This window comes from Amblyomma mixtum, chromosome 3 (genome assembly GCF_055824585.1).
Source record: "Amblyomma mixtum isolate Tamu chromosome 3, ASM5582458v1, whole genome shotgun sequence".
Taxonomy (NCBI): domain Eukaryota; kingdom Metazoa; phylum Arthropoda; class Arachnida; order Ixodida; family Ixodidae; genus Amblyomma; species Amblyomma mixtum.
The window spans coordinates 80,317,111-80,344,458 of NC_143014.1; the positions used below are offsets into that span (position 1 = coordinate 80,317,111).

At 42.9% G+C, this 27,348-nt stretch overlaps 1 protein-coding gene across 4 annotated transcripts in view; it reads left to right on the forward strand.

The window, feature by feature from the left end:
* Sec5 (exocyst complex component secretory 5) overlaps positions 1 to 27,348 on the forward strand; it is a 39,256-nt gene that overhangs the window by 744 nt on the left and 11,164 nt on the right. For all 4 annotated transcript variants that reach the window (XR_016290420.1, XM_089579896.1, XM_089579897.1 and 1 more), the window contains exons 2-18: positions 98 to 268; positions 3,923 to 4,055; positions 11,970 to 12,013; positions 12,798 to 12,867; positions 13,651 to 13,775; positions 13,865 to 13,942; positions 14,059 to 14,204; positions 18,191 to 18,272; positions 18,346 to 18,448; positions 18,682 to 18,794; positions 18,879 to 19,042; positions 19,968 to 20,006; positions 23,216 to 23,406; positions 24,926 to 25,047; positions 25,136 to 25,209; positions 26,679 to 26,762; positions 26,898 to 27,028. Coding sequence is in view for 3 of the 4 variants with exons in the window: in XM_089579896.1 (XP_089436022.1) it covers positions 98 to 268; positions 3,923 to 4,055; positions 11,970 to 12,013; positions 12,798 to 12,867; positions 13,651 to 13,775; positions 13,865 to 13,942; positions 14,059 to 14,204; positions 18,191 to 18,272; positions 18,346 to 18,448; positions 18,682 to 18,794; positions 18,879 to 19,042; positions 19,968 to 20,006; positions 23,216 to 23,406; positions 24,926 to 25,047; positions 25,136 to 25,209; positions 26,679 to 26,762; positions 26,898 to 27,028 (1,870 nt within the window). In the remaining variant the exon portion in view is untranslated. The remainder of the gene's footprint in view (positions 1 to 97; positions 269 to 3,922; positions 4,056 to 11,969; positions 12,014 to 12,797; positions 12,868 to 13,650; positions 13,776 to 13,864; positions 13,943 to 14,058; positions 14,205 to 18,190; positions 18,273 to 18,345; positions 18,449 to 18,681; positions 18,795 to 18,878; positions 19,043 to 19,967; positions 20,007 to 23,215; positions 23,407 to 24,925; positions 25,048 to 25,135; positions 25,210 to 26,678; positions 26,763 to 26,897; positions 27,029 to 27,348) is intronic.

Consider the following 27,348-nt stretch of genomic DNA (forward strand, 5'->3'; position numbering starts at 1 on the left):
GTTGTTTGGTGTCTTTCCATTACGTTACTATTGTATATCGCAGATAACACCAGACACGAAACACCGGATTGAAAATTCGCTCCTTGATCATTTGCAGATGTGACCATCTGCGGAGTCGACTGCTCTATGTACTCTGAGTGGAAATCCTCCAGCAAAATAGTGACGCGGACTCGAGTGTGCACTGGACGAGGCGAGGTTGTCGTCACCACGCGGTCAGGGGGCGTTGGAACATGCACCGTAAATTTTCGCGGAATACTGGAGGTTATAGGTAAGGCGGAAGCCCATCTGCCGATGCTTCAGTTTTCCTCTGCATGGTATTCACCTGTCCATTTTGTAGGTCATTGTATTCCTCTATACAGTGTGTACGTCACTGTAGTCGTCTGTATAGTTTGTTGGCCTTCTGAGCCCATTTAAGCTGCATGCACCATTATAGATTGTTCTAAAAACTTCAGGACATGCAACAAAAGGTCACTCTTCGTGCTGAAATGGTGTTCCATTAAAACCCATGTTACAAGCGCAACAGTTTGCTTTATGCTAGCTGGTTTTGCGTGCTCGCACTGTTAATTTATTGTACTTTGTTTTGCCTCTTGGGCTACCACTTATATGAAGGATGACTGTAGATGACTGACCGCCGTGCTCTAACTGATGTTTTTGAGTCCATCTCAATGGACCAGTCTCTTGCAGTCTGTTGGTAGACTGATGTGTTAGATGTCATGGGCTCGCGCACTTGGGAGTGGGACATACCGATGTCCTATTTTGACCATGGAGTAGCCATTTCAGGTGAAGACAGGGGCAGGGGATCCTATCAGTGGAGCCCCAGCTGTGTGTTTGTACCTTAGAAGCCTCTTCACTGAAGCAGAACACTACCTTTTCCCTGATGTCTTGCAGGTAGCACCCAGTAGCTAACCCAACTGGGAAAAATTGTCCATTTATTATTTATTTATTTGCATATATTCCAGCCCCATTGAGGCTATTGCAGGAGGGGGGCGAAAAAAAAAATAAAAACCAAAAATATCATAATCAACAGTCAGCAGCATAATCATAGGTTTGCAACGATATTAAAAAAAGTTTTCTAATTGCAGTGAGCTAACTCTACCAGGCAGCGAATTCCAGCGTTCCAACAACATGCAGGAAAAAGCTAAATTTGAACACGTCTGTACGCACATGAATAGGCGACACATTCAAAGAATGATAGTTTGTAGTAGATAAAGGTGCAGAAAATTGTAAGTACTTGGGCAATGGAGCGAAACAGGATGAATGAACAAGACTGTGGAAATATTTTAAGCACTCATTGTTGTGACAAGTACAAAGGAGGGAAAGGCCTATGGTATTAAGGGTCGATGACTGAAAAATTCATCATACCGTTGACAAATAAACCGTACCGCTTTCGTATGGGTAGATTCAAGCTTATTGATGCTGGTCTATTTATGAGGATTCCAGATTATCGAGCCTTACTCCAAAAATGGATGGATTAGAGTATTGGATTAGAGTATTTTGCAAGTTAGCAATTTTGTGTCTTGGAAGGCAACACAGTGTGTTTCAGGTACCTGAGCCTCCTGATTGCATTGTTACAAATTGTGTTAATGTGTTTTGACCAAGACAAGTTAGAAGAAAAAAGACCCAAATACTTGCGTTCATAGACATGTTTAAAAGTTACCATTGAATGACTAGCTGTAAAAAGACGGCACTGCAATTACAGAATGACATGCGCACAGATTAACGAAAATTTATTTGTATTTGCCAAGTTTCACATCATGATGATCAAAATGGTAAAAATGACTTGGTTAGTTGTTTGTAATCCTCAAAATACTAACATATTTTAGAAACATTTTTTTGTGGTAAATCATTTATGCATAATAAAAATAGTCATTAACTTCTTATCCACTCATTTATTGTTTCTTTCACCTTTCCTCCTTTCTTCTCTCTCCTTGTTTTTTTTTTCCTTCACACTGGTAGGTTAAGTTACCTATTTGTGGTAATTCTTGGTCAAACATACGAAGAAAGCCAGCAGCCATCGGAATCAAGGAGCACAAGGAAATGTTTCTATCTTTTTTTAATTTTTTAAAATTGTGGTGTTGATCATAGGTAAATTAATAGTGTAACTATATTATCGCTGAAACATAATTGATTGGAAAGCAGAAGAAAAAAAACAGCCACATGCTACTGGTGGGATCCGAACTCACAACCTCCAAATTTCGCGTCTGGTGGAGTTCGTTGCTAATATGGTTACACTGTTAATTTACCATTGATCAACACCACAATTAAAAAAAAAAAAACTAAAAGAGATAGAAACATTTTCTTGTGCTCCTTGGTTTCGATGGCTGTTGGCTTTCTTCATACGAGGTCTGTTAGAAAAGTACCGACCTTTGGCCGAAGAAAACAAACTGGTATAACTGGAGCGTTGGGACTCCACACACTTCTCCCAGCGGTGCTGCCATTGTTGGAAGTATTCCAAAAAGGCCCCTTTGGGAATGGATTTTAGTTCAGCTGTCGTTGCAGCCATAATGACCTTGTCTGAAATCGCGCTCCTTTCAATGGCCTCTGTTTTTGGAAAACAGCCAGAAGTCGCAGGGGGCCATATCAGGAGAGTAAGGAGTCTTTTGTAAATACAGGAGTCTGGTAGTCTGGTTTTTCGCCAAGAAAGTCTGAATCAAGTGCGAGGAATGTGCAGGAGCATAGTTGTGATGGATGCGCCAATTTCCTGTTGACCTCATCTCCGGTCTCCTGCGCCACACAGCATCACTTAGGCGACGGAGGACATCCCTGTAGTACTCTTTGGTCATTGTTTGACCCTGTGGGGTGCATACTCGTGGTGTGCCACACAGCAGGAGTCAAAGAAAACAGTCAGCATCACTTTGACGGTGCTGCTCATTTGGCAGGCCTTCTTTGGTCTTGGTGACGTGGAATGCTTTCACTGTGACGACTGGGATTTGGTTTCCGGGTCGTACCCATACACCCAAGACTCGTCACCAGTGATTATGGTGTTGATGAAGTCAGGGTCACTTTTTCTGGAATTCAGCATGTCCTGTGAGACTTCAACAAGAAGCTGCTTTTGCTCCACCGTGACAGCTTCGGCACGAATTTCGCGGCAACTCTCTCCATGGCCAAATCTTCGGTGATAATGGAATGTGCAGAAAAATTGCTGATGTCCACCTCTTCCGCAATTTCTCGGATAGTCACATGACGGTTGTGCATCACCACAACATTCACTTCGGCAATGACCTAGTCATTTCGGCATGTTGATGGCCGACCGGAGCGTGGCTCGCTCTCCACCGATGTGCGGCCGTCTTTAAACCAGTTGTACCACTGCTTAATCTGTATGCTGCTCATAGCATCGTCACCGAAAGTCGTCTGAATATTCCGAATGGTTTCCACTTGGCTATCGCCCAGTTTCTGGCAAAATTTGATGCATTAGCGCTGCTCCTGTCACTCCGCCATTTTCCTTGCAATAAAAAACCGACGAGAGCACTGCACACTGCCTCACTCAAACGCTGCTTCCAAGCGACTGACCCTATCGGCAGGCGGGAAAAAATTTGTGCATGTGCACGAAGGTTCAAGGTCAGCTGATGCAAGCGCGCTTGTTTCATATCCATCAGGTGTTTGCAAAAAAAAAATAAAGTCGGATACTTTTCTAACAGACCTCGTATGTATGTCAGAACAAGCCTCATTTCCCTTATTTCGCTTCCCTTGTGTGCTCAATTCTCAGTCGTTACTTCTGATTCAGTAGTAACATACACTTTGCATGAAATGACATTGGCATTTCTTTCTCTTGTTCTATCACCTTGGTGGGTGGCTGGTGCCACTGCCAAATACCAGCTTAACCTATCCCTCCGTTCTTATGGTTGCCCTCTACAAGGAAGTGGAGCAATATTTAGTTTATACATTTTGGTTCAGGTATCAGGCTTCCTTTTGGTCTTTGCAGGTCCTACAGTTGAGTCTGCCATCTGGGTAGATGAATCGCACATGTTTTCTGACGTGTTTGGCCGTAAGGGTCATCCTACATCTCCTGCCCAGTTACACCCCGAAGACCCACTTGGCATTTCAGATGAATCTGTGTGAGTGAAAACTTTGTTTGTTTAGGCTTCGTGGCAGGGTTTAAACTGAGAAATCTACACTCGATATGTCATTTCTAAGTGATGCCTATTTAAATGAAAAATTGACTGCTGAGGATCAGAATAAATTTTTATTTTGTATAAGAGAAATGGAAATACATTATGCTATATGTACAGAAGGAGGTCTTTGAGTCAGTGACTGAAAAGGTAAAACCTCCTAATAGTACAGGTGGCACAAAAAAATGTAAAGTTAGCAACAGTTGACGGCAGTATCAGAAGAAATAGTTGAAGCTCAAGTGAAATAGAAATTGCATGTAAATTAGACTAGGTTAAGACTTTAAAGTAGACTAATAAGCAATAGACATGAAACAAGTCAATTACATATCCAATAAAAATTAGTAAACTTCAAGTGATTCAACTAGATATGCCTTGATACTAGGAAGCATTTTAGTTATTCTAGTACAGTTAAGTCAATTACTAAAGAAGCTGCTTTAGATGAAAACTTGCTGCAAGGGATGATTGATGTTGATTGGTTTTTTTAATACGGTGAACAGTAGGTGTTGCCCCAATATTAAGCGCAGTGGATGAGATAATTGTGAATTGAACATAAGGAAGCAACAAACAGGTTTGAAGGTTAAATTGTGGTTGAACCGTAATTATGAGGGGTGTTCAAAAAGTTCTGCCTCCTCAGGTGTAATTTTTTTTTTAAGCAGAGATGGAAGCGGGACATGCTGCATTCAAATGAAAGTTTAAAATGTCTGCTTTCCCACGGCACCTTGCACCATAGTCCACACTAGTGGTGATCCACTTCTGCCATTTGTTGATTAGTCTGTGCATGCCATCGTAGAAGAAAGGTCAGCCTTCTAGCTATTTCCCAAGGTGAAAGAATATCTGAAGCTTACATTTTTCGTGCCTATCAAACAGATTACCAGCACTCTGTGCCATTGGTGTCAACAGCTGCCCTCATTCTCCATGACGACATGCAGAGACTAGTATGCCATTGGCGGAAGTGCATTACTGCTCTGGAAAACTACGTCGAAAAGTGATGAGCTCCTGAGAAAGAAGACATCCCAGACTTAAATTTGAATGGAACACCTTTCTGCCATTCACTTAAAAAAATGTTAGTCAAGGGGGTAGAACTTGTTGAACACCTCTCACAATATTTTAATAGAGTATGTTACTCTCTCATCAGTGAAGAACAATGGAAATAAGATTTCAGATATTTGTTTAGTTTCACACCAAGAAATGGAGTGTTGTCAACATTGTGAAGTATTTTTGTGTACATGTATATGTGGCATACTGCCAGGAATAATTTCATTACTTGCTTTTGACCACAATATCTCCAAACGTTTATTCATGATTAGTAATGCAGTGTCGTCAACATTAAAGGGGCTCTGAAAGGGGCTCTTTAAGTTGCGGTATGCCTGGGATGTTTCTCTTTCCTTACCGTGCAAAAAATCGCTGAATTTGGTTGTATTGAAAGGAAATATTAAGGCGGAAGCCTTTAATGCCTTATTGTTGTAAGCAGGAGTTGTCGACAGAAATGTCACGCTTTTCAGTTGGTCAAAATGGTCGCGATGTCACAGTGCGCGAATTTCGAACGGGGCCAATTGTACTTTGGCTAGTAACCATGCAACCGATTAAAGGTATCATATAGTGATGCTCCAAGTGGGACTGAGTTTAGTTAATTGCTTAATTAACCAATTAGCTGAATTAACCTTTCTAGTCACACCAGATAAATAAATAAAACCGAGTAGGAAATTGGCCGCGTTGGGGAATCGAACCACGGTCTCCGGAGTGCGAGACGAGCACGCTAACGACTCCGCCACACCAGCTCGATGGTTTGGAATGAACAAAGGCGCGTCTAGTGAATACGGTGTCTTCGTTTACTCCCATCTTCCTCCCTTCTCGTTACGGCGAGGTTCAGGTGTCCACCGAGATATGCGAGACATACATTTCCCTTCCTCAAAAACCAATTTACCGACGAGCAATGTGTATAGCCAAACGGGAGATGGTGTTCTATGGACTCCCTGGCAGCATTGCAAGCCGCTGTCGCATTCCACTCTTACATGCGAAGATTAACATTTAACCACACATCAGTGGTACAGGCAGCAACCCCGCCCTTAAGGCTTTCGCCTCACCATACTTTAGGTCAACAAAGTGCCCCCATGAATTTTTTCTTATGAGAATTGCCAAACGCATCGTATATTGCGGTGCATTATATTATATTGTAGCTTATTAGTTGCACTTCTGAACGAAAAAAGCACCAGAGTTGTGTGTGCAAAACTTTTCGGAAATTTATTGGTTAAATATGCTGGTAGCACAAAAAAAGATTAAAAGCAAAACAAAAATAAACCGCTGCATTGAACCAGAAATTAACTACAAAAAGTTAAACCGTACAAAACATTGCACATGTTCTTGGCTACTATTCTTGCGATTTTCAGCTGTGTGGATAATACACTGCACTTTCTGTGGCCTTTCAGGTTGGGCAGTGTGACTAGTGTACTACTAGAGAAAGCAGTCGCATGAGGACATGAAGGGGGGGTAGATGTGGAATGTGCTGCACATTGCATTTGTTCTGAGTTCTGTTCTTGTTTTTTATATAGCAGAGCTTGCAGTTCTTACTTTTTTTTTTCTGTTGGTAGTGAATGGGTTTTATGGGTGAAAAGGGGGCGGGGCCTTCCTTGACATCATCGTAATCAAAAATCTGCCGGCACATTTGGTAAAGTATCTCGGCAGTATGTTCCAAAGGCCCTAATGCACCAACTAAAACCACTCTCATCATTTACAAATCAAGCACACTACACAAAATTGGGACCCCAACCTAAAGTTTGCTGCACGACGACAGAGCCGCGCCTCTCCACCTAGCAGTGGATTATGAGCTGTTTATCGGGCACGCCGCAGCTGCTGCGCTTTGACTGACCGTGTGCATAGTGTGCGCTAGTGTTTGCGTGCTGCGTGTGCTTTCTCTCTCCGCGTGTTGCCCACGCCCGTACTGGCCTGTAGCTCCCATACTGGCCCGTAGCACCTGTCTCCTCGCGGGGCGAGCAGGTGTCTGACAGCTGCACCGTGCACCGATTATCTTCATTGGCGTTGTGACGACCCCACATAATGCGCAGGTCTAAACGGGACAGAGAGGCAAGAAGACACCGTATGGCTCAGTTTAAACAAAATGATGTATTCAATAATTATACATTGTACATCAGAGGCTGGGGCGTCTGAGCTTACGTGGCGACGCCTTCATGGGGGCGATGGAGGGGCTCCGGAGTTGCGCTCCGTCTGTGGCTGGCAGAAGCTGCGCGCCGTCGGGCTTCGGTGCTGAAGGACCCTTTTTGTGAACGATGTCGTCCTGAGCGTGCTTTTCGTCCGCACTGGCCAGCTATCCCTGCTCCGCCGCCCACGCCCGATCTCTCTCTTCCCGGCTGAATTGTTTCCCTCGTCCTCCTTTCCACGGCGGTGCTTGCGGCACCCCCGACCTCCCGCGTTGGGATGTCGTTTGTCTCCCGCCGGCAGCTTTCTTCTCTTGTCGGGTTTTCAGCCTCTCTTGCGTCCTTGTACGGCCAGGCAGCCTAATTGGGCTGGCTTTCCCTATGTGGCGGAGGAGCACGTGGCGCTGGGAGAAGGGGGGGGTTTCCCTCCCGCCGGCGTCTTTGTACCATTGTACCCTTTCAGTGGTTTTGCTGCCTCTGGGGGCTCCGTCAACGCGGCGCCATCGAACGCGGACCGTTTAATGGGAGACAAGGGAGTAGGGCGGAATGAGCTGCGTCCTTTGCCGGGGTGCCTCCGGGGTTCAGCACAGAGAAGATTCCGCCGAAGATATGGGCCCTCGTAGCGCACGCTCGGAACGTCACAGCGTGCTGTTTTAGCAATGACCGAAGTGGCGCCATGTTTGACTATATGCAGGGAAGCGTCTTGCTTGTCTCGTGGGCTTCCCACAAATTTTGCATTAATTCGCTTACTAGCGTGCATGTTGTCAACAGAAATCTGCGCAGGTGGCAGGAATCATTTTGTGCTGGTGAAGTATCAGTAGTAAGGCAGGGTGCTGAAGTAATGATTAGAAAAAAACTTGGAGACCACTGCAGTCTGCTGCATTGGATAAGTGCGAAAGCATGTGCGTTTGAACGTTGGCAACTTTTTTTTTTTTTTTTTGCAAGTCGTCGTCACATGACACTTATCTTGTAACCCTTGGATTACGTCAGCAACGTTTTTTGCAGGTTATCATTGTCTAACATGAGTACACATTCCCAACATCCCAACACACTTAACCATCATACACACCATAGCGCGTTCACTTCGTGCCTAACGTGCTTGAACCAATGACCCTTTGTGGCATATGTGTTGCGAGCCCACCTGGCACGCTGAGTGCCTGGGTTCAAACTCCAATGCCGGCAAATTTCTTTTTTCGAATGAGGTCGCATGAGAGGTACCACTTCCTGTGGACACATTTTGTGGACAACTTCCAGTGATCGGTATTCCTTTGCATGAGGTATATAATGCTTTCGCATTTACAATACGAATGATCCATCGGCCCTCAGTATATTTGCACTGCCGGCGCTGTAAAAATTCGAAGGCAAAGGTGGCAGACGCCATTCCACATACGAACTAGCTTTGTGTCGTACACACGCGGCAGCAGTGCTGCTCTGTAGATTGCAGACCATGTACTGTAGAGCCCAGAGTAGCCACGCAGTAGCGGTACATGCCCCATCAAAAGCGCATCAAAGCTGTGGAAGAGGTTTGCGAGTTCCATGACCCAAGGCTTTGCATTTAGTGTGAGTAACGCTGTATTGGAGGGCTCTGGATTAACTGAGGTTTTTAGATATCAGTATGTTAAATATGCTGTCTACAGTAACTACGACTGTGTGGCTGTAGCGGCTAGGCAAGCGCGGCGACGGCAAGAATAGCAGTTCCTTACTATATGGCCGTACCAACGGTGGGCCTTTGCTAAAACTTCCTGTGATTCATTAGCACGCACCGCGATGCTTTTTCGTATTTCGCCCAAATTGAAGTGCGGCGATATTCCACCCGCGACCTTGCAGTCGCCAGCCTAGCACTAAAGGCACTGAAACACCATAGAAAGGAAAAGAAAAAAAGTAAGAGAAAGGTGTGACCATGACGCATGGTGAAGGCAAGCAGAGTATGATAGCACACACTCTTAAAAAAATGCGAAGCGAATTCGTGCCACAGTTTTGTTCGCAGAAGCCTTTAATTTCAGTTTTCACTTCATATACCACGTGGTTATTCACTCTTGACACAAAACCTGGTTTGAGGTGAACAGCGCGCTTTTCTTCTCTAGGCGTGAGAGCGCACGCAAAATAAGCTTATTTCCCAGCGCGAGAAGAAAGCTCGAGCACACTTCTCACAACGGCGTGAGACAAGCGAAGAGAGAACAAACGCACTTGCGCAAAACCTCACAGCTGAAACTCTCCTGCTGAAGCCGGTCGATGCTTTCATCGTTGTGGCCATCGCGCGGTGCGGATGACAGTGTGCATCTCGTTGTGTGTGGTGTTAGGATGTTTGGCTGGGCGTCCAGTTATTTTATTCTTGACAAGGTATTCCATTCATGGCTTTCTGTAACGGCTAGTTGTTCTTCTTTGCCGTTTGATATCCATCAAGAAGTTTGAAAGGTGTCATGATCGGCATGGTTAGCCACTACCGCTCATGTAGCCACTCCCTGTCATTATTCTTCTTGAACATACAAGCGTTTTTCATTATTATTCTTGAACTTACCAGCGTTTAAGTGGTATAGCTCAGCTTTATCCTATACAATGAGCTTAAAATAAAGTTATAGCGACCTGCTTCATGAGTGGTTGCACTAGCGGCTAAGGAGATAAGAGTAGTTGTTATTTGTTCCCTATCTTACCCTTCGCTCCTCAAAAAGTGGAAAAAGCACATCCCCTGCTTGGACAGGCTGCTCGAGAAAACTCAATATATGCGGCTTCATTTCAAGCAATTACTTATCCTAGAAGTGTAGAGACATCATCAACGATGAGGTCATGGAAATCAACAGGGTTCATCCACATTGACGAATAAAGCCATTCTGAGGTGATTTCCGATCAATCCTGCCATCTGTCTTTTACCTTTAAAAAGCGGCGACTGCCGAAGAAGATGGTTGGAGTTTTTCAGCACACAGACAGTACCTTTTGAGGAACGTTAAGAAAAGTTCAGGTACAAAATTATTTGGAGAGCACTTTTCTCGTGGCTATTACCAAAAATGGTACTTCCCTGTGACTTCCTCAGAATTGGTAAACCGCTCAAGGCTGAACTACTTGTTGTCGTTTTTAGAACCCGAGCCTGGGAAGTTTATTTTCCATGAAACCGAAAGAAGCTAGGGGCTGTGTTTATCAAGAGCAGAAAGCGTCAAATTTCGATCGGCTGCTCGCAACACTGAGATGAATTTGCAGCCCAATAGGTTCATTTTTATCGGGTAACAAATGTGCAGTTTTTTTTTTGGAGCGCAGCTCTCAGGCGCTCGTTTCTGCATTTCGCGGCATCGCCGTCACCGTTGTTCGTTGTAACCAGCAGTGGACGCCCTTTAAGCTGCGAAAGCAATGGAGCGGGAGCTACTGTGACGTCGCACAGTAGCGGTAGAACGAGCACGCGTGCGTCGGCGGTGGCAGCTATACCGCCACTCCTTCGCCAGACATCTCGTTGCAGTCGAGTGAGTGAGACGCATGGCTCCTAAGCGGCCCAGTGATTCCGCGCCAAGCGGTTCGGGGGGTTGACCACAAGGGTTTCGCCAAGCACACTTTAGAATTTACAAAGTGTCTTCGGTATTTTTTTGAGGAGAGGAAACTCCCACAGCTGCGAAACCAATAGAGCGGGGCCTTGGAAAGCACAGGGTAAAATTTGCAAATTGGTTTTTGAGGTAATGAAATGTGCAGTATCTGTCTCACGCATCTTGGTGGACACCTGAACCAGAGGGAAGGCGCATAACTGCTCTCTTGGAACAGTGGACACCTCAATCTTGCTTTAAGCAATGTGGTGGTAGTGACAGGTGTGCGCTGCGTGCTTGGCGTTGAAAACGTTGTGCCAGAAACGCTGCCACCTGCCAGGGTGGGTGGGGACTTCAATGTAGATATAAAGACAAGCGGAAATTTCTTACCACTTATGCGGGAGAACATCCCGTTCCTCTTGCTCGTAACGGCTCCCACAGCTGTGACAACCTCGCGAAATACTTGCGCAGAGCTCGCCTTTGAGAACCAGGCATTGGTGCAGCAAGTCGAGCATATATCCATCTATTTCTCCGTCCACCAAGCTTCCTTCATGACAATCAAGAACTGTTAGTAGAGTGTTTCTTGAAGAAGGAATATGTAGGAAAAATAAGTTGTCTGTAATTGTACATACATATCTTGCTCGAATTCCGTGCTTCAATCTATCGAAAAGCTGAAACAGCTGATGAGCTGCGCCGGAAGCTCCACCCTCCGGGGAATTCCCGCGCGTGTCGCCAACCGGCAGAGGTGCCGACTGGGTGGGGCCGGCGCAGTAGCACTGACATTTCAGTGCACAAAAGTGCCGAGAGGAGAAGAGAAAGGCACGAAAACACGGAAATTCAAATTTTAACTACAGATTACTCAGCTTCCACAGAACGCATTAGAAAAATTCTTGGTGGAGGATATTTGTGAAGCGGCGTCCTTTAACATCCTAGGCATTCCACAACATCATTGAGAGCCCCTTTCAGAGCCCCTTTAAATGGCTGTCAAACGTCAAACAAGGCCTGCTCTTAGCAACCCAGCTTCTCTTGAAGTGAAGGCAGGTACTTTTTGCTGATGCAGGGTTGTAGAGCTGTTATTCACTTCCAGGCTGCTTTGTTTCACAACCGACTTTTTGCTTGTGTTGTGTATGCTTGTGAGTTAATGTTTTCTTATTGTTATAATGGTACAAAATGGCTTCATGTAATGGTACAAAATGGCTTCACAGGAAGCGGTTTCCAGAGGAAGAACTGAGGCAGCTGTTTCCAGAAGGTACTTTTTGTCACATTTTTTATTCTTTTGTGTTTCGCCCTTTTCAAGCCAGATGATTTATGATTTTTATATAAAAATCACTTTTCAATGCATGTTTAGATTCAACCCTTTGAGTACTTCATTGCTGCAGGCCTAGACTTGATTTATTGAGAAATATAATGAGCGTGGTGTTGTAATGAACTGCTCCACCTAAAAATATAGTCTCCTGTATTTTTGAATGAGAAGGTTGGAGTCACAAAGTTCTTGTCTTCTGGAAGTTTGAAACGACTCCCTTGCAGAAAACGGCTTTAAATTGGACAGTTTTATGGTATTTCATTACTAAGTAACTTTTGGTGCAGTGGCAATATTCATGTATAGGTGGGCCATGCACGAAACAGTACACACCAACTCGGCAGTACTTAAAAGATTCATAGTGAATGAAGGCTTGGTTTGTAGTCCATGCAAACTCTGTGCCTTCTGGCTGTAACTTACATTGCTGCTAGCTAGATATTTACCAGAACTAGCAAGCACAGTTCTGTTTTTTGTTTCCCTCTTTCATTGCTACATAACATGGTGTGAATGTCACAGACTGTTCACATAGGAAACTGAGGTGCCTTTTTCTTTTTGTGCTTTGCTTGGTTTGGCAGATCTAAGCCAGTAATGACTAGATGTTCTTCAAAGCTGCTGACCATTAGGAAAGTTATAGTGGGAAGACTATAGTCCTTAACACATGCAACATCATGCACATTTGCAATGTAAACCAATATTTTTTACGCTTGTTTCTATGGTTTATGCATATTTCAAGGTTCAGGAAATTTACTTTCTGAGAATTTCAACCCTACTTGGTACCTGTTGGAGAACTATAACAGCACAAGGTAAGATATTGTGGCTTTCATAAACTAGAAGTTGGTCACGTAACTATGCTTATTTTTTTAATGTAAAACAAAAAAGATGAAAACATGAAAACGGCCTATTTGCATTTGTTATGACTTTCGTTTAACCATTCAGTGCCTTCAGTGTGAAAAGCTAGATTCTAGAAATCACACTGAAACCTCTCGTGTAGTCCATATATCCACATCTTGCTGATTTTAAGTTGGTGTCATTTTAGCACATTTAGATGTATACGTCACTTCACAACTCTGCCAAGTTGCACACCTTGCTTTGTCACACAATCTTGTTTCTTTGAAATTTTCCAATTACCTTATGTACCGTCTTTGTCAAAAGTAACCAGGCTGCATGGTTTGCTTCTAGCTTGTATAGTGGAGCCCTTGTGGCTTTCCTAAAGATCAAAAGGTGTTGGAAGGTAGGAACACCCCCAATCCTTACCGTTAACGACCATTTCAGCTTCAGGGAAGTTGTAAGGGCTCCACTGTACGAGCTAGAAGCAAACCATGCAGTCTGGTTACTTTTGACAAAGACTGTACATGTGGTGACCGCACTATGTGCAAACTGTTGCGAGTCTTCATTTGGGAAAACTGGTTGATGCAGTGCAAATTATGCTACTCTGATTGTATTGTACTGTTGCAATGTCCTGCCAAACTCTATAGCTTCTGCAGATGGTCCAGGCATTGCAGAGAAAGCACTACATACTTTTAATCTACAATCTGTCATAATATGGAGTGGTAAATTTCCTTAATACTTGTCTTTTTCTTTGGCAGTTTTAATGATCTGAAAGCTGGACTACTAAGTTTGAAGCGCAAAGTAGGCCAGCTTCAAGAAGGTCCATCATCATTTCTGAAGTCCAATGTTAATGCCATTGTTATTTGCCTTGATGTCCTTCATGGTGAGTTAATGGCTGCTTGAGGCATACAAAAATTGAAGTGATAGTAATTTTCTGTCTGTCTTTTTGTTTTCTTACCTGAAAACATCAAGATCTTCAAAAGGCCATGGAGAAGGATAAGCAAGAGATGGGGTCTGACTTGACTGAAAAGCTGTTTGAGGCAGTGACAAGTGGGTATTATCTTGTTTTGCTTTCTTTTTGCCTTGACTTGTGTGTCAACATTGTAACTTAAATTTCTTTGAAACGTGAGTAACTGCTTACTCCATATCAAATGTTTCTATTGAAGGATCCAAAAATGAGGCAGAAAACATCTTTGAATCTATCCTGGCCAGGAAAGATCAGGCAGACTCAACACGCAACGCACTTGGAATTTTGCAGAAGTTTCGGTTTCTCTTCAACCTTCCTGTCACCATCGAGAAAAACATCCAGAAGGTAATTAAGTCTAAATGTCCTTAGCCTCCTTACATTTCGTTTTGTGTTATTTTCTAAAAATTAACTTTGTCACCTTGCATCTGTCATAGTCAGTTCTGCCACCCACTGCATCTGTTAGTAGAGAAAATCCATTAGCATTTTTTTTTTGTTTTTACTCAAAAGAGTTGATAATTGTTTATATACAGAAGTCAACTCTGTTCTTGTGCACAGGATTGTTTCAGCATATACTGTCTGCAGTGATATAATTGGCAGAGGTAACTTTCATATGCATAGTAACTTCACCCACACACGTAGACTAATAGGCTCTGTGCTCCTTGCAAATGTACATTTCATCCAAGCTACTTAATTATTTCCTTATGACGGAATAAGTTTTAGTATGGTGTGCTTAAAAAAGTTTATTGAGCCATAAATATAAGCATTTCTGTTTATTATAGGATGTCAAAATGTAGCTAAATTCTCTTTTTAAGGATTTAAACAAAAAAAAAATCTGGATATCCCCTGTATACTAGTGTATTATAAAAAAAAAAAAAACTGAATGCAAAACTTGGGTGACTGGCACAGAAATTTGAAAACACGCACCCCCCCCCCCCCCCCACACACACACACACATACACAGAGAGAGAGAGAGACAGACAGAGAGAGAGCTAGAAATTTGGGAGTCACAAAATTTATTATACATTTTGTTGCTCATTGTGTTAGGAAAAGATAGAAAGTTACCGAACTCCTGATTCACAACTTCCTGGTCACCCCCCCAAAAAAATGTTTTTCTTGTTCAGCTATGCATGTCTCACAGCAAAGCTTGCAATTTTTATGCAAAATAATAATAAAAGTTGCGGTAGGCAGTTAATATCCTGAGGTGCTGTGAGTGTGAAAGCAACCTTTGACCTAAAGGCTTTTCACCTAAATGCCTTTACCCTGAAGACATAAACATCTTTGACCAAGGGGTCTTCAACCTAAAGATATTTATCTTGAAGGCCTTCTCCCATGAAGCCTTTACCATTAAAGCCTTTAACCTAAAGGTCTTTTTCATTGCCATGGTCATTAATGGCCCTCATCATTTTTTATGTCCTTTATATGTCCTTTGTCATTCCAAAACTACCGCTATAATTATCAGTGTCACTAACTACTACTGTCTCATCTAATGTCTTTGCTTCATTGCTTATGATCACTCATCACTATGTTATGGTATAATGCTGACAGCATGTGAGATCATGGTGACATCATGACGTTTTGGTACCATTTTTCTTGGTCAACGCTGCCGGGTTTTATTGTTGATGAGCCATATAATGCTTCCGTATTAAATCTCGGCTGGGGCGGTCTGTCTTGGACATTGATGCAAAGAAGTTGCTTAACTGCACTGGAATTTTGAGATAAGCGCCGTTTTCGGGAATCAGCCTGGAATAAAGATTCCTTGCTCGATGCGGTCAAACCACGCTGAGGGCTTTCATGAAAATGTTAAGCTATCTAGTGGAAGATGAGCCTGGGACTGGTGCTCAGTTTGTCAGCTATGCACAAGACAGAGTTGCACGCCCACAAATGACTGCAGGTGTGTTTAATGGGCTGTTTCTTACTGTCAGTTGGATTGATTGATTTGAATAGGTGCAGTTTGCAAAGCATTAACTTGGTTGTGCCCAGGTCACCAAATCTGACATGAAAGTTCCAAACATCTGGAAATTGGCTGTTTCTAGTTACTAGCCTGCAGAAACATAATAATAAAAAAAGAATGTGTTATGAAGTAAATGTTGCAAATAAAGCTAGTAAATACTGGAAATTTCAGTGTTTTAGCATGAGAACTGTAAACACGTACTTTGGTGTACACAGGAAATCAGTATTAATTACTACAATCATTCAGTCACTACTTGATTCAGGAATACAGCCATTAAAATTTCAGGGTGTTCTGCCATGAGGGTTGGGATTTGCATTGAGCCATCTTGCAACAAATTTTTTGTACATTTGGCAGCAGATACCACAGTGTTTTAAGGACGATGTGGAGGAATTTGATTTGATGTATATCATCTAAGGGATACTTTGCATGCTGTTATAGAGACAGTTGAGACCTGTGTGAGTTGAACCTCGATATAACGAACACGGATAATGTGAATTTTGTACTGAATTGAAGTATTTGTAACTATTTTTAATTAACACATGCAATTTCTGCTTTGTGTGTACAAAAGCAGTCGGCCATGAAACGGATGTATCGAACCCCCTAGCGTCAAGCGGTGCCGCTCAGATGGCTGGAGGCAGGCTTCGCCTCACTACACAAGTGACTGGTGGTGGTGTGGCAAGCGTTTGCGCCAAGGTTGACGCTTTTATCATGTTATCTTGTGCTCTCCTATAGCATCATGGAAGATACAGTGGGATGGAGGGTTGGTTGCTCGGCCATCCCACAATCAGCACGCGTTCACGTCTCTCACACCTGACTACAGCGCCCCTGGAAGCATCGGCGTGTGCGCTTGTAACTTTGCAGCATTCGCTGTGGCGCTTCACTTTCCATGTGACATAGCTGTAATGCGGGGAATTCACCATAGCTGGCGCTTAGCTTGCCATAGTGTGGTAGTAGTGCTGTGTGGAGAAGCCAGCCTGATGCACTCGTTTTTTTTTTGTTTTTTTTGCCTCCGAAAAACTGCAAAACGGTGCTAAAACTTTGGAAAAGGTCACCCTGTTTCTATAGTAAGGATCGCCTGAGTTGTCGTTCCTTCACTGAGTAAATTGTGCTGCTCTTACTTGCATTTTTTTTAAAGAAATCTTATATTATGAATTGTGGCAGTATCAAACCAGTTATGATTTTTACCTATTCGCTATAACGAGGTTCGACTTATTAGGCATTACATTACCTTTTTCTTTTTGAACTCACCTCCAAAAAGAGAGGAGTCAGCCAATGCGTGGAGTTTCTTCCAGCCAGTAGCGTGGTGGCTTCGCTTCTGATTTTATTTTGTTTGTTAGGTTTCCGTGAATAAATAGTTTCATTCGCAGACTACATAGCTGCAAGTTAGGCCCACAGAAATAAAAATATGCGTGGACTCTTTGCTTTCGCCGATTGATACGTATCGCTCCGCTGATGGCAGATTGGCAATTCCACGCATTGGCTGCCTTTTCCTCTTTTCGGGGGTGAGGTAAAAAAAATGCAGAAGCTGGGACGTTTAATTCGATTTAATAAGGAAATCGACCGCACAGGACATAAGGACATAATTCGAAGTTTCGAAGAATGCTTGGAGTGTGCAGGTCTACGAAAAAGACGAGATCAGAATCCTCTTTAGTGCACCTTAAGTGGCCAGGCACACTCTGACATGGGTGTGCAGTTTCAGTTATGGATCATGCACTCCGTCTATGAGTGCATAATAATGTGCATCATGCCACTTTAGTCCAACAAATGTTGCTACTGTGACACCAACTTTGATGTTTGTTGCTAAGGCTTGAGGGCTACAAATTGAGAATCAAATAGTTTAGCTGTTTTTGATGAGTCATGTTTGATAGAAGCAGACCTTATAAGTGTGCTGTGTTTCTGCTCAGCTTACAGATTCAGCAGCTCTGAAAGTGGGTGTCATTCTGCATTAACTAGGAGTATAAAACATCTAAGTTTAATGTCTACGAGCCTGCTGAATATAATTTTTTTTCTTGCACACGTACTATCACACTCAGTATGACTTGTAACGCATCCTTAATGAACCAGCTAAAGACTGCTTTGTAGTAAAATAGTGCACTCTTATACAGAGCACCAAATTTGCACAGGCATTGAGTGAACATTCTTTTTTGTACCAACAGCTGAATGCACAAATTTCCAGCAGCACACAGATGGCATTGCTTCAATAACTGACCTCCTGCCACAACTTGTGTTGTAGCTCATATTGAGTGCATTAGTACCTGCAGTGTCATATTACAGAGAAAGCATGTTGTACTTTGTGGTTGCATAGTGTATAATGAATACTAGACTTTTTTCATGTCATTTGTGGTTTTTCCCCAAAGTGATTTCTTTCTATTATTACTAGGGAGACTATGACATTGTGATAAATGACTACAATCGAGCAAAATCTCTGTTCCAAAACACTGAAGTTGCTGTGTTTCGAAGAGGTACGTCTGCTTTCTCTTTGCTACTCTTGTGGTAAATTTTTGTTAATTTATTGATTTTGTCCTTCTGCTCCAGTTTTTAATGATGTCGAGCAAAGAGTACAGCGGTTTCGCAATGCACTCATGGACAACCTCAAACAGCTCCCTATGCCAGTGGATGAGCAAAAGCGTTTGATCAGGTAAGCTGCTATGGTGCCCATGACACATGTGATATGCTGTCTAGATGTTGGCATTCTTGGTGAGCCTGGTGACTAGGAGTTCAATACACAAATATCAGATTCTGATTGTTGCGCAGCATGTTGAATAAAGTGATGAAATCTTAAAACTAAAGTACTGTTCTCTGGATTATTTATTATCATATCCAGACTGCAAATATGCGAGCTTTTTCTTTCTTTCTTTTTTTTTTAATCAGATACTTGATCAGCTTGGAAGTCCCAGGCAGTCCAGCGTGCGATGCAATACGACATAACTACAGCTGGTTGTTTGATTCTGTTATGGCATGTAAGAAGAGGCATTTAACCATGTGTGAGTAATCTGCATAACTTGTACTGGGTTCTACAAAAGTTTCTTGCTCTGCCTGGTGTTTAGTGAGGCATGTGTATGTTACAGTGGTCATTGATGAGGAATATGAGCAGTTTGGCAAGGGTGGAGATGAATCTCAGCCAAGGCAGGTGCTCTTCGTGGAGGAAGTTACAGATTTGTTCCAGAAGCATCTTCCTGATTTCTGGAAGTTAGGCCAAGCCTACTTTGCTGGAGACCTGTTTGTGTTGGAGGTATGTGTGCCCAGGTTGTCAAGAAAGTAAGCTGTGGAAAGTTAATTGATTTGATGTGAAACTTTCATCACAAGTTCATTAGAAAGCTACAGTTATAAAATTGAGTCAGTGGCTATTCCTTTGACTGTCTTGTCTTTGTTACTTGGGCTGTTTGTTAACTATTTGTATATATGTTTGCATGCTAGCAAGCCTAGCTTCTTCACAGTTCTGAGTTGTGTTGAGGTTGGACTATGTCTTGGAAACTGGAAAGTAGAGGCAGAATGGTGTGATGTTACCATATTTGTTCGCATAATTTATGCACTTTTTTCTTTAAATTTTTCTTTAAATTTGGCCCACAAGTTGATTTGTGGGCCAAATTTTGTTGTCCGTTTTGTGAAAAGGTTGCTTGAATCTGTCACGACACAGTTTCTATGGCATTAAACTGCTAAGCCAAGGTCACAGGAATGAATCCTGGCCTTGTTGGCCTAATCTCAGTGGAGGCAAAAAGTGAGAATGCCCGGCAGCGTGTTATATCAGTGCATCCTAAAGAACCCCAGGTGATCAAAATTAATCTGGAGCTCTCCACTACAAAAGCACTTACAACCCACATTCAGCATTAAGGTATCAAACCCCACATTCCACTTGATATTTGCTTGATATTTTGAGTTACTAGCAGTTAAGGCCATCTAATTTTGCAGTGAAGTACAAAAGGCTATAAAAACACATGAATACCATTGATGCATAAATTGCGCATTTTTGTGATTCTTGCTTTGCATTGTCTGGTGACGTATGAAAGTTATTGAGCCTAACCTGACAGCACTTCATCAAAGAAAGGCATAGACTTTACATGTCAGGAATAGTTATTGTTGAGACATTTTATATATTAACTTGTTTGCATTTCATCCTTATCCTGTGATTTTACATATTTAATTTTTTTTTCTTGCAGAACGTTTCTGTGAACCCGAAAGATGAAAAAGACTTCAAGGTATTTCTACCTATTTTATGTATTTAAAGAGGATATTTAAAGAAACACTGAAGCAAGTTTTGTCCGTCACTTGATACTCTTGAAAAAAACTGCACAAGGCACTGATAATTGATTTTTAATTGTGCGTTCATTTCGAGGGCTTTTATTTGTTTTAAAGTGCTGAAACAGCAAGGATTCGCGTTGCCACATCAGTGCTCATGTGAACTGCTCACATGACTAAAAAATAAGTTGCATGGCATTTTTTGTTTTCTTGGCTTCAGCATGTTGGCCAAAGGAAGGATGTGGCAAATTAAAAAATTTCAAATTCATCTTTATATATTAATGGTCATTTTTATTCCTGGAGTACAGTAAGGCTGTTCAGTCTTTTCGTATTTCCACCCATATTTTTGTGTGCCATTTTTTACGGAAATAGATATAGTGTGAACATGTAAGTTAAACTTTCTTTTTCCTAAGTGGCTATTAGGACACATGGTTCAGCTAGCAGCCTGACTGCTTTGGGTATACCTATGTGAAACACACCAACATGAAAATCTGTTCGAAATTTTATATATTTTGTTAAATAAAGTGGAGTCTATAGCCTAAGCAGTACGGGATACCTTTAAACTGACTCTTATTATATCAGTACCTTCCAGCAGTGGCTCAGTTGGCTTTGATTTTTTATCCCAAGTGCACGAGATCAGATAGAGGCGAAATGCGAAAACACCCGTGTGCTGTGCGTTGTCAGCGCACATTAAAGGACCCGAGGTGGTCCAAATTATCCGAAGCCCTCTACTGCGGCGCCACTCATAGCCCATGTTTTGCTTTGGGACATTAAGGCTCACTTATCATATACCATATCTGATATCAATTAAGTAGACTCGAGATAATTCAAACTCGGATAATTTGCACATTTGATCAATTGAAACAAATTTGAAATTTTTGGGCAGCCGGCAGTATTTTCAAGGCAATTTAAAGCAGCATAATTTGCACCACAGCATTGCTTAATTCAAACTTCTTTCCTTGCTCTAACACTTCCAGCGCATGAAAGAGTGTCGACCGAGGTCCAATACGTCAGGTTAGTGGCGCCACATCAGCTGAAAATTGGCCGGTCTTACCTCGACATAGCCAGCAATCGTTCAAATACCCCTCTTCAAGCCTGATTGTGTGAAACATTTTGCTGATGATCAGAGGGCTCCTGTGGCCGCAGAATTTTGTTTCCTGAGCCTCACTAACAGCTCGCGGCGATTGCAGCCATCAGCCTCACGTCAGTCAGCCAAATCCAGCTGCATGCATTTTGAGCGCTGATTGGCGTATCGTTGGTCTTCTTTCTTTTTGCCAGAGTAGAAGCTTGGGCGAGTTGGTGGCAGGTCATTCTTATCGCAGTGAAAACAAGAGAAGGTCTGCGTGGTTTTTCCTATGCGCTGAAACTGCGTGCTCATCACGAGTTGTTTGCGCGGTGAAGCGTGCTCAGCTGGATGCTGCCATTTGTGTGAAGCTACATCACTACGATGTCACACCGTGAAAACGGCTGCGAAGCCCTTGCAATTTTGGAGGTCTGCTTTCATGCTAGCAACAGTGTGCATGCAATAAAGCGTTGACAGAACTGTGAAAAAGTGCTGTTGCCACGCAGTTTGCACCTGGAAGCAGACGACTATGGCCCATTTTTTCACCAATTAGATTTACTGTGTGCACAATGATTTTTGGAAGACTTTTGGGTATTTTGGGTGCTTTTTTCCAGTCTCTTGAAGGTCCAATCGATGTGGGAAACCTTTGCATTACTAATGGCTTCTTTTTTTCTTCCAAACAACTAGTAGGAGACTGCTGGTTGAATAAAAAAAAAATTGTTGCCTTTCACCCACATTTTATATTGTACTGATTCATTTAGCAATATGTGCAAGAGAAAAATTTGCAAAAAAACTATTTGTATATGTGGATATCTGTAAAAACCTGCCATGATGGCTCAGTGATGTTTAACGTTTGGCTGCTGTTCCCAGGGTCACAGGTTTGATGCCAGCCGTGGCAGCATACAAAAATGCCCGTGTGTAATGCGATGTCAGTACATGTTAAAGAACCCCAGGTGGTCAAAATTAATCTGGAGCTCTCCACTGCAGCCTCTCTAATAGGCCGAGTTGCTTCAGGACGTTAAAATGCCCATAATCCAGTTATCCATAAAGTAAATTTTAGTCTTGGATCATACGAGACGAACTACTCATAATTCAAACAAAAATATTTGTTTTCTTGAAATTTGAATTAATGATAGTCTACTATACCTGTCTGCACCAAATTCCACAAAATTTTATGAGAAATAACCAAAATAGTTTCGATTGCCGTTCCAGCAGTTCATGCTGTTATCTGAGCCGGCAAATAGATGGCTTATAAATAACATTTTAAATGATATCGCTCATGCTTAGAGCATAGCAAATATGTCTTATGTCACAGAATGAATCTGAGCATGAAACATGGAGAAGAGTTGTCTTTAGTGCCCTTTTAACATTCAATATATTTTTATTTTTAAAGCTGCAGCTATTAGGATCTAGGTACTAAAAGCTTTGGTATTCATTGTTATATTTTCTACATCAAAGCATAATGTTCTGTCAAACCTCTGTTTTCTTCGTGTGCCACTTTTGACAAAATTACATCATTATGTATGCTTGCTGTCACAGTGCAGCAGCCAAATTTAAGAGGAAGCCTACAACAGTCGTCACCACTGTGCCATTGTGTTCACGAAAAGTATGAGGTCACAGGCTTGATGCCCAGCCATGGCAGGTTATTTCAGTGGAAGAAAACTTTAAAAATGCCCATGTGTTATGAGTATTGGTGCATATTTAAGAGCTTTTCCTGGTAGAAAACCTTTCACAGTCCTTGAGACTTCCATCACAGGCAAAGTTCAGCTTTGAAACATACAAATCAACATGTTTTGGATTTCAAAACAGAGAATGGACAGGGCTTTTATACGCTAAGAAAAAACTGCATTGCTCTTCAAGTTGTTTGCTGTGATTGGCCGGTTTGGTGAACGATTTTTCTGGTTGTTCTCGGCACTACTGCTATTGTTTTGGTAGGCAAGGAAATTATGCCTGGTGTTCAGCCAGCTGTGGCTCGATAGCTGTACATAACTTTTATTTAGTTTGTTGGTTCATAATTTAGAAGACCCGGTACTGCAAAAAATGTATGAGATAGGGCTAAGAAACAGACACAGGACTGGTACAAATCAGTGTCTGAATTGTGTGCAGGATATGCTGGGACGTTTGGTGGCAAAGCTCTGCTGGGAGGTGCGTCTGGCCTTGCTACCACCAACACACCGCTCGTTGGTTGGTTCTGGTCTCAGTCAGGAGTCTGACGGGGGCAAATGCAATACATGGCCAGTCCGTACCCAGGCTGAACGTCTTGGGCCGTGGTTACCTCAGTGCCTCCGCTCTATACGGTATGTCAGATGCAGCTGAAATGAGCAGCATATTGTGCTGTCTTCTTTCTGACAAGGTGGTGCTGTCCTTTATGGCAGAAGTCACAAAAACAGGGCTCTCCTTTGAGTTCCTGCCACTCCTCTTTCCTTTTCATCTCTGCTTTGTCGGGCATCTGAGAGTCTGCCGTCGCAAATGGGAAAAGCGTGTATGAACACCACTTCCAGCCATATGTGACACAGCAGAGTTGCATCCCAGCACAAGAGGCCGGGCAGTAGCTTGAGTTGCATTAAAAGGTCAAGGTTGTGCAGGTGGCACTCTGAGTTTCCTGAAGCATTCTGTGCATGCAAAGTAGAGAAAGTGAAGTTGGAGGAGTGTGCACCATGAAAGAAGGTGCTTGTTGTGCATAGGAGGTGCTGCTGTACTTTTCTGGGACATCGATCTGGTCGTGCACCATGTCATCTGGTACCCTGTTCTTGTCGTTCACTTGACATTGTGACGGATGCCTGTGACAGCTCTCGTCGTTGTCTCGTCGCTTTGCTGCCTTTGTTGCGCACATGGGAACCCTGTTGGCTGCACCCATATGCATGGCAGCGACAATGTCGTTTTCATTGTTATTCACACTCTCACAACGTAGCACAACAAACTATTGTTTTCATCAATTGTAACTAGGACTTTGTGCATGCACTAATTGGTCAGCCTGAAGTTGTCTTTCTGGTTGTAGAACTCTCGATGTTTACAGCTTCTGAGAGATGCATCGCATTGTGGAAGACCTACAGCGAACTCCCTTTTAGCAAATTGTTCTAAGCTAGGTTCTCTGGCAGGCTGAATAGTTGGGGCATCAGTTTTTAGTTTTTCACCAAAAAACCGCAAAAGTTTGTGAGCACAAATTGTTAAATATTGGACTGACTCTGTTCCCACTTTGTCATCCACAGCTGTCATCTCTCTGCTGTGGTGCGATAGCAGTGGAAATGACATCATGGCCTGTCGAAAAAATGATTGGGATTTGAGGAGGCAGAGGAAATGGAAAATAATTTTTGGAGCAAGGTTGTAGGTGTTCCATTCCACATAGTGTAGATTTATTTGGCTTAGATGTTCATCCAGATCTGATGTAACTATTGGGAGGGTTTACTCAGCTTATTTAAGATCGCATTACAGCAGAGGCGAAATTCTAGAGGCCCATGTACTGTGCGATGTCAGTGCACTTTAAAGAACCCCAGGGTGTCGATATTTCCGGAGCCCTTCACCACGGCGTCCCTCATAGCTTGAGTTCTTTGGGACGTTAGACCCCCTAAAACATAACCTTATTTAAGATCGTTCTGGGGCCCCTTCAGGCAACCCTTATATGTTGCCTCAACCAGTAAGAGGGACAAATATTTACTGATCACTATATAAATAGTACTAGAAGCACACGTTCTGCACTCTATCAATTGCTCTCTCTAAACGGCCTATAACAACAAACAACAACTGTTGCAATGTTGAACACTTGGTGGGTAAACCACGGCCCTGAAGACATTTTGCATCATGTTTATTAAATTTCAGGCAGTGCTACCTGTCACTTCTAAAACTGGAAATACCTGAGGAAAACACTGCTCAAATTCAGCAGCTTATTTTCGATCTTCGTGTGCACTCAATGACCTGCCTATTTGGACAGGCGTCTGAAGGTGAGACATCATGCAGTATATGAAACAAAGGAATCAAGGTTTGTTGAGGCAAGAGGCTCACATTTTCATTTGTTCTGGTCCTTCCCAGATGTGCGAAACCTGCTCAAATCGGAGGTTTGGCGACTGGAACAGGATGATCGATGTGGTGGCACGACGCAACTGGTATGGCTTCAAATGCATTACAGCATTTTAAATTCGTACATGTACATTAAAGGCAGGGCTGTGCACGTGTTGGGGTGAAAGGTGCAGAAAAACAGTGCATTGAGTATATGACCGGCATATTCTACTTTGGCACATAATGACAGCCGATGCAGGGTTTAAAACCGAAATGAACTAAGTAGGTCTTGACACAGGAAGCAGAATTGCTTAGTTATTGCTGTGCAGTTTGTAGTTTTGTTGTCTGTGAGTATTCGTAAGCACTACAGAATACGTACATGTTGTAAGAACGTTGATGTGTTGCCATGTAAGAGGGACGAATATCTGCTGATCACTATATGAATAGACTGGGCGCCCATATACGGCCAGCAGTTAACACGCATATCACCGTGATGTTTTCCTCAGTACCGATTGATATCATTAAACAGATTTATTATGCGTTGCTGAGACCAGCACAAAAAGGATTATTGAAATCGGAGCATGCAAACGAAAGTTATTGCACTTTAAAAATTCGAAATGAAAAGATCAGAAGAAAACGCGTTCCACTTACCCATTTTACTCACCGAGTACTGAGATTGAGCGCCACTAATCAGAACCGCGCCTAGTGCGCACACAGCGGAAGCTTCTATGCAATTGTTGCTTTGTCAGGGCAGCCCACATCCGCGCATTTCGACGGCGTCGTCTCCCCGTGTACACGCGCCGTAGACAGGGCAGGGGTGACTAACAGCAAAGGAAGTTCCCCGATGTTTCTTTGTTGGTAGGATTGCAAGACTGTCTGCTGCCTGCCCCTCCCCCCCAAACTCAACTCCCATCTCCTGTCCGGCCTTTCTCTTCACATTTTTGTGCAAGGTGTGCCGACCGGCTTTTTTTTTTTCCGCTGCCTCCTTGGTGTGGTTTGAACAGCGCTCGCCCCACGAAGGTTTGAAGCGGAATGAAAAGTGTCGCTCCTAGCTTTATTCGTATTAGTTTTTGTTCTCTTTCACTGCTTCTTTCCAGATTTTGTGGCATGCAAAAAGCTTTCAGTACTCAGAGACGTAATATTTTGCATCCATATCACGAGTATAAAGGAACAATATGTAAACTGGATGCACAACCAATCAGAAAGGCAGCACCCAGTCTGGAGGCCACCTCATTTCTTCTGCCGAATATGGCCGCTGCGTTGCGACACCATTGGCTCGAAACGAGCATTTATGGAGAAGATTAAAATATTAAATATTACGATTTTGGCGATCTCTTTAAGCGTTCAGGAGTCACAACGTCCCTTACTCTGCATACAAAGAATAAAGACCTCATGCTTTATCCTACGTCGCAGGGCCCCTTTAAGCCCCAAAACATCTATAGCTTTGGAAGTTGTTGTGGCTGTAATACTTCTACCCTCCTCTCATGCACTGTTTTAGGCAACATCAAGCATACGCCTTTTTTGAGCCACACCGAGTTTTTGGGAGATACTAATTTACCATTTGTGTATGTTACAGCCCCTTATGTTTGAGAACAGAGTTATTGAGACCCTTCAACTTGTTCGTGAGAACATCCTGGTATCTGGACCAAAAGAAATGGAGGTGAGGGCTAACAAAATCTGCCGAAGTGAATAAGGTCATTTCTCCTAGTGTGAAAGTTCTGTTTTTTATTTTTTACTTTACTTTATTTTATTTTTTGAAGAGTCAATAGCAATTCAGATTTTGGCCTTGCTTTAGGTGTTTGAACAGATAAATGTTCAAGGGGCCATCAAGCAGCTTGCACAGGGTGTACTTCTGGCCTTTGTTGAGGCGCTGGAAAAATGTGCCTTGAGTCCTGACCGCTTGTCACCTATGATCGACTCCATTGGGTGAGCAGCACTTTTTGTACTTTGATTACACTGATTTTGCATGGCTACTTAGAGTACTGGTTTTCTGCTTGATCAAAGCTGTAAAACATGGTAGAGCTGCGAGGAGCCATTTATGAAGGATACAGTGCGCAATAGTAATGACTGAGGCCCCAAATTTTCTGCGGTGGAAAATTTCCGGATCTGCAATAGGATACCCAGAACTCCTAATCCCTGGAGGGTGAGAACTTTTCTCCTTGCCTGTCGAGGGCATTGCAAGTGCCGAAGGGGCTGCTATGCCTTTCCTATACGATTCAGTAGGAAGCCTGATGGCCTTCAGCTTT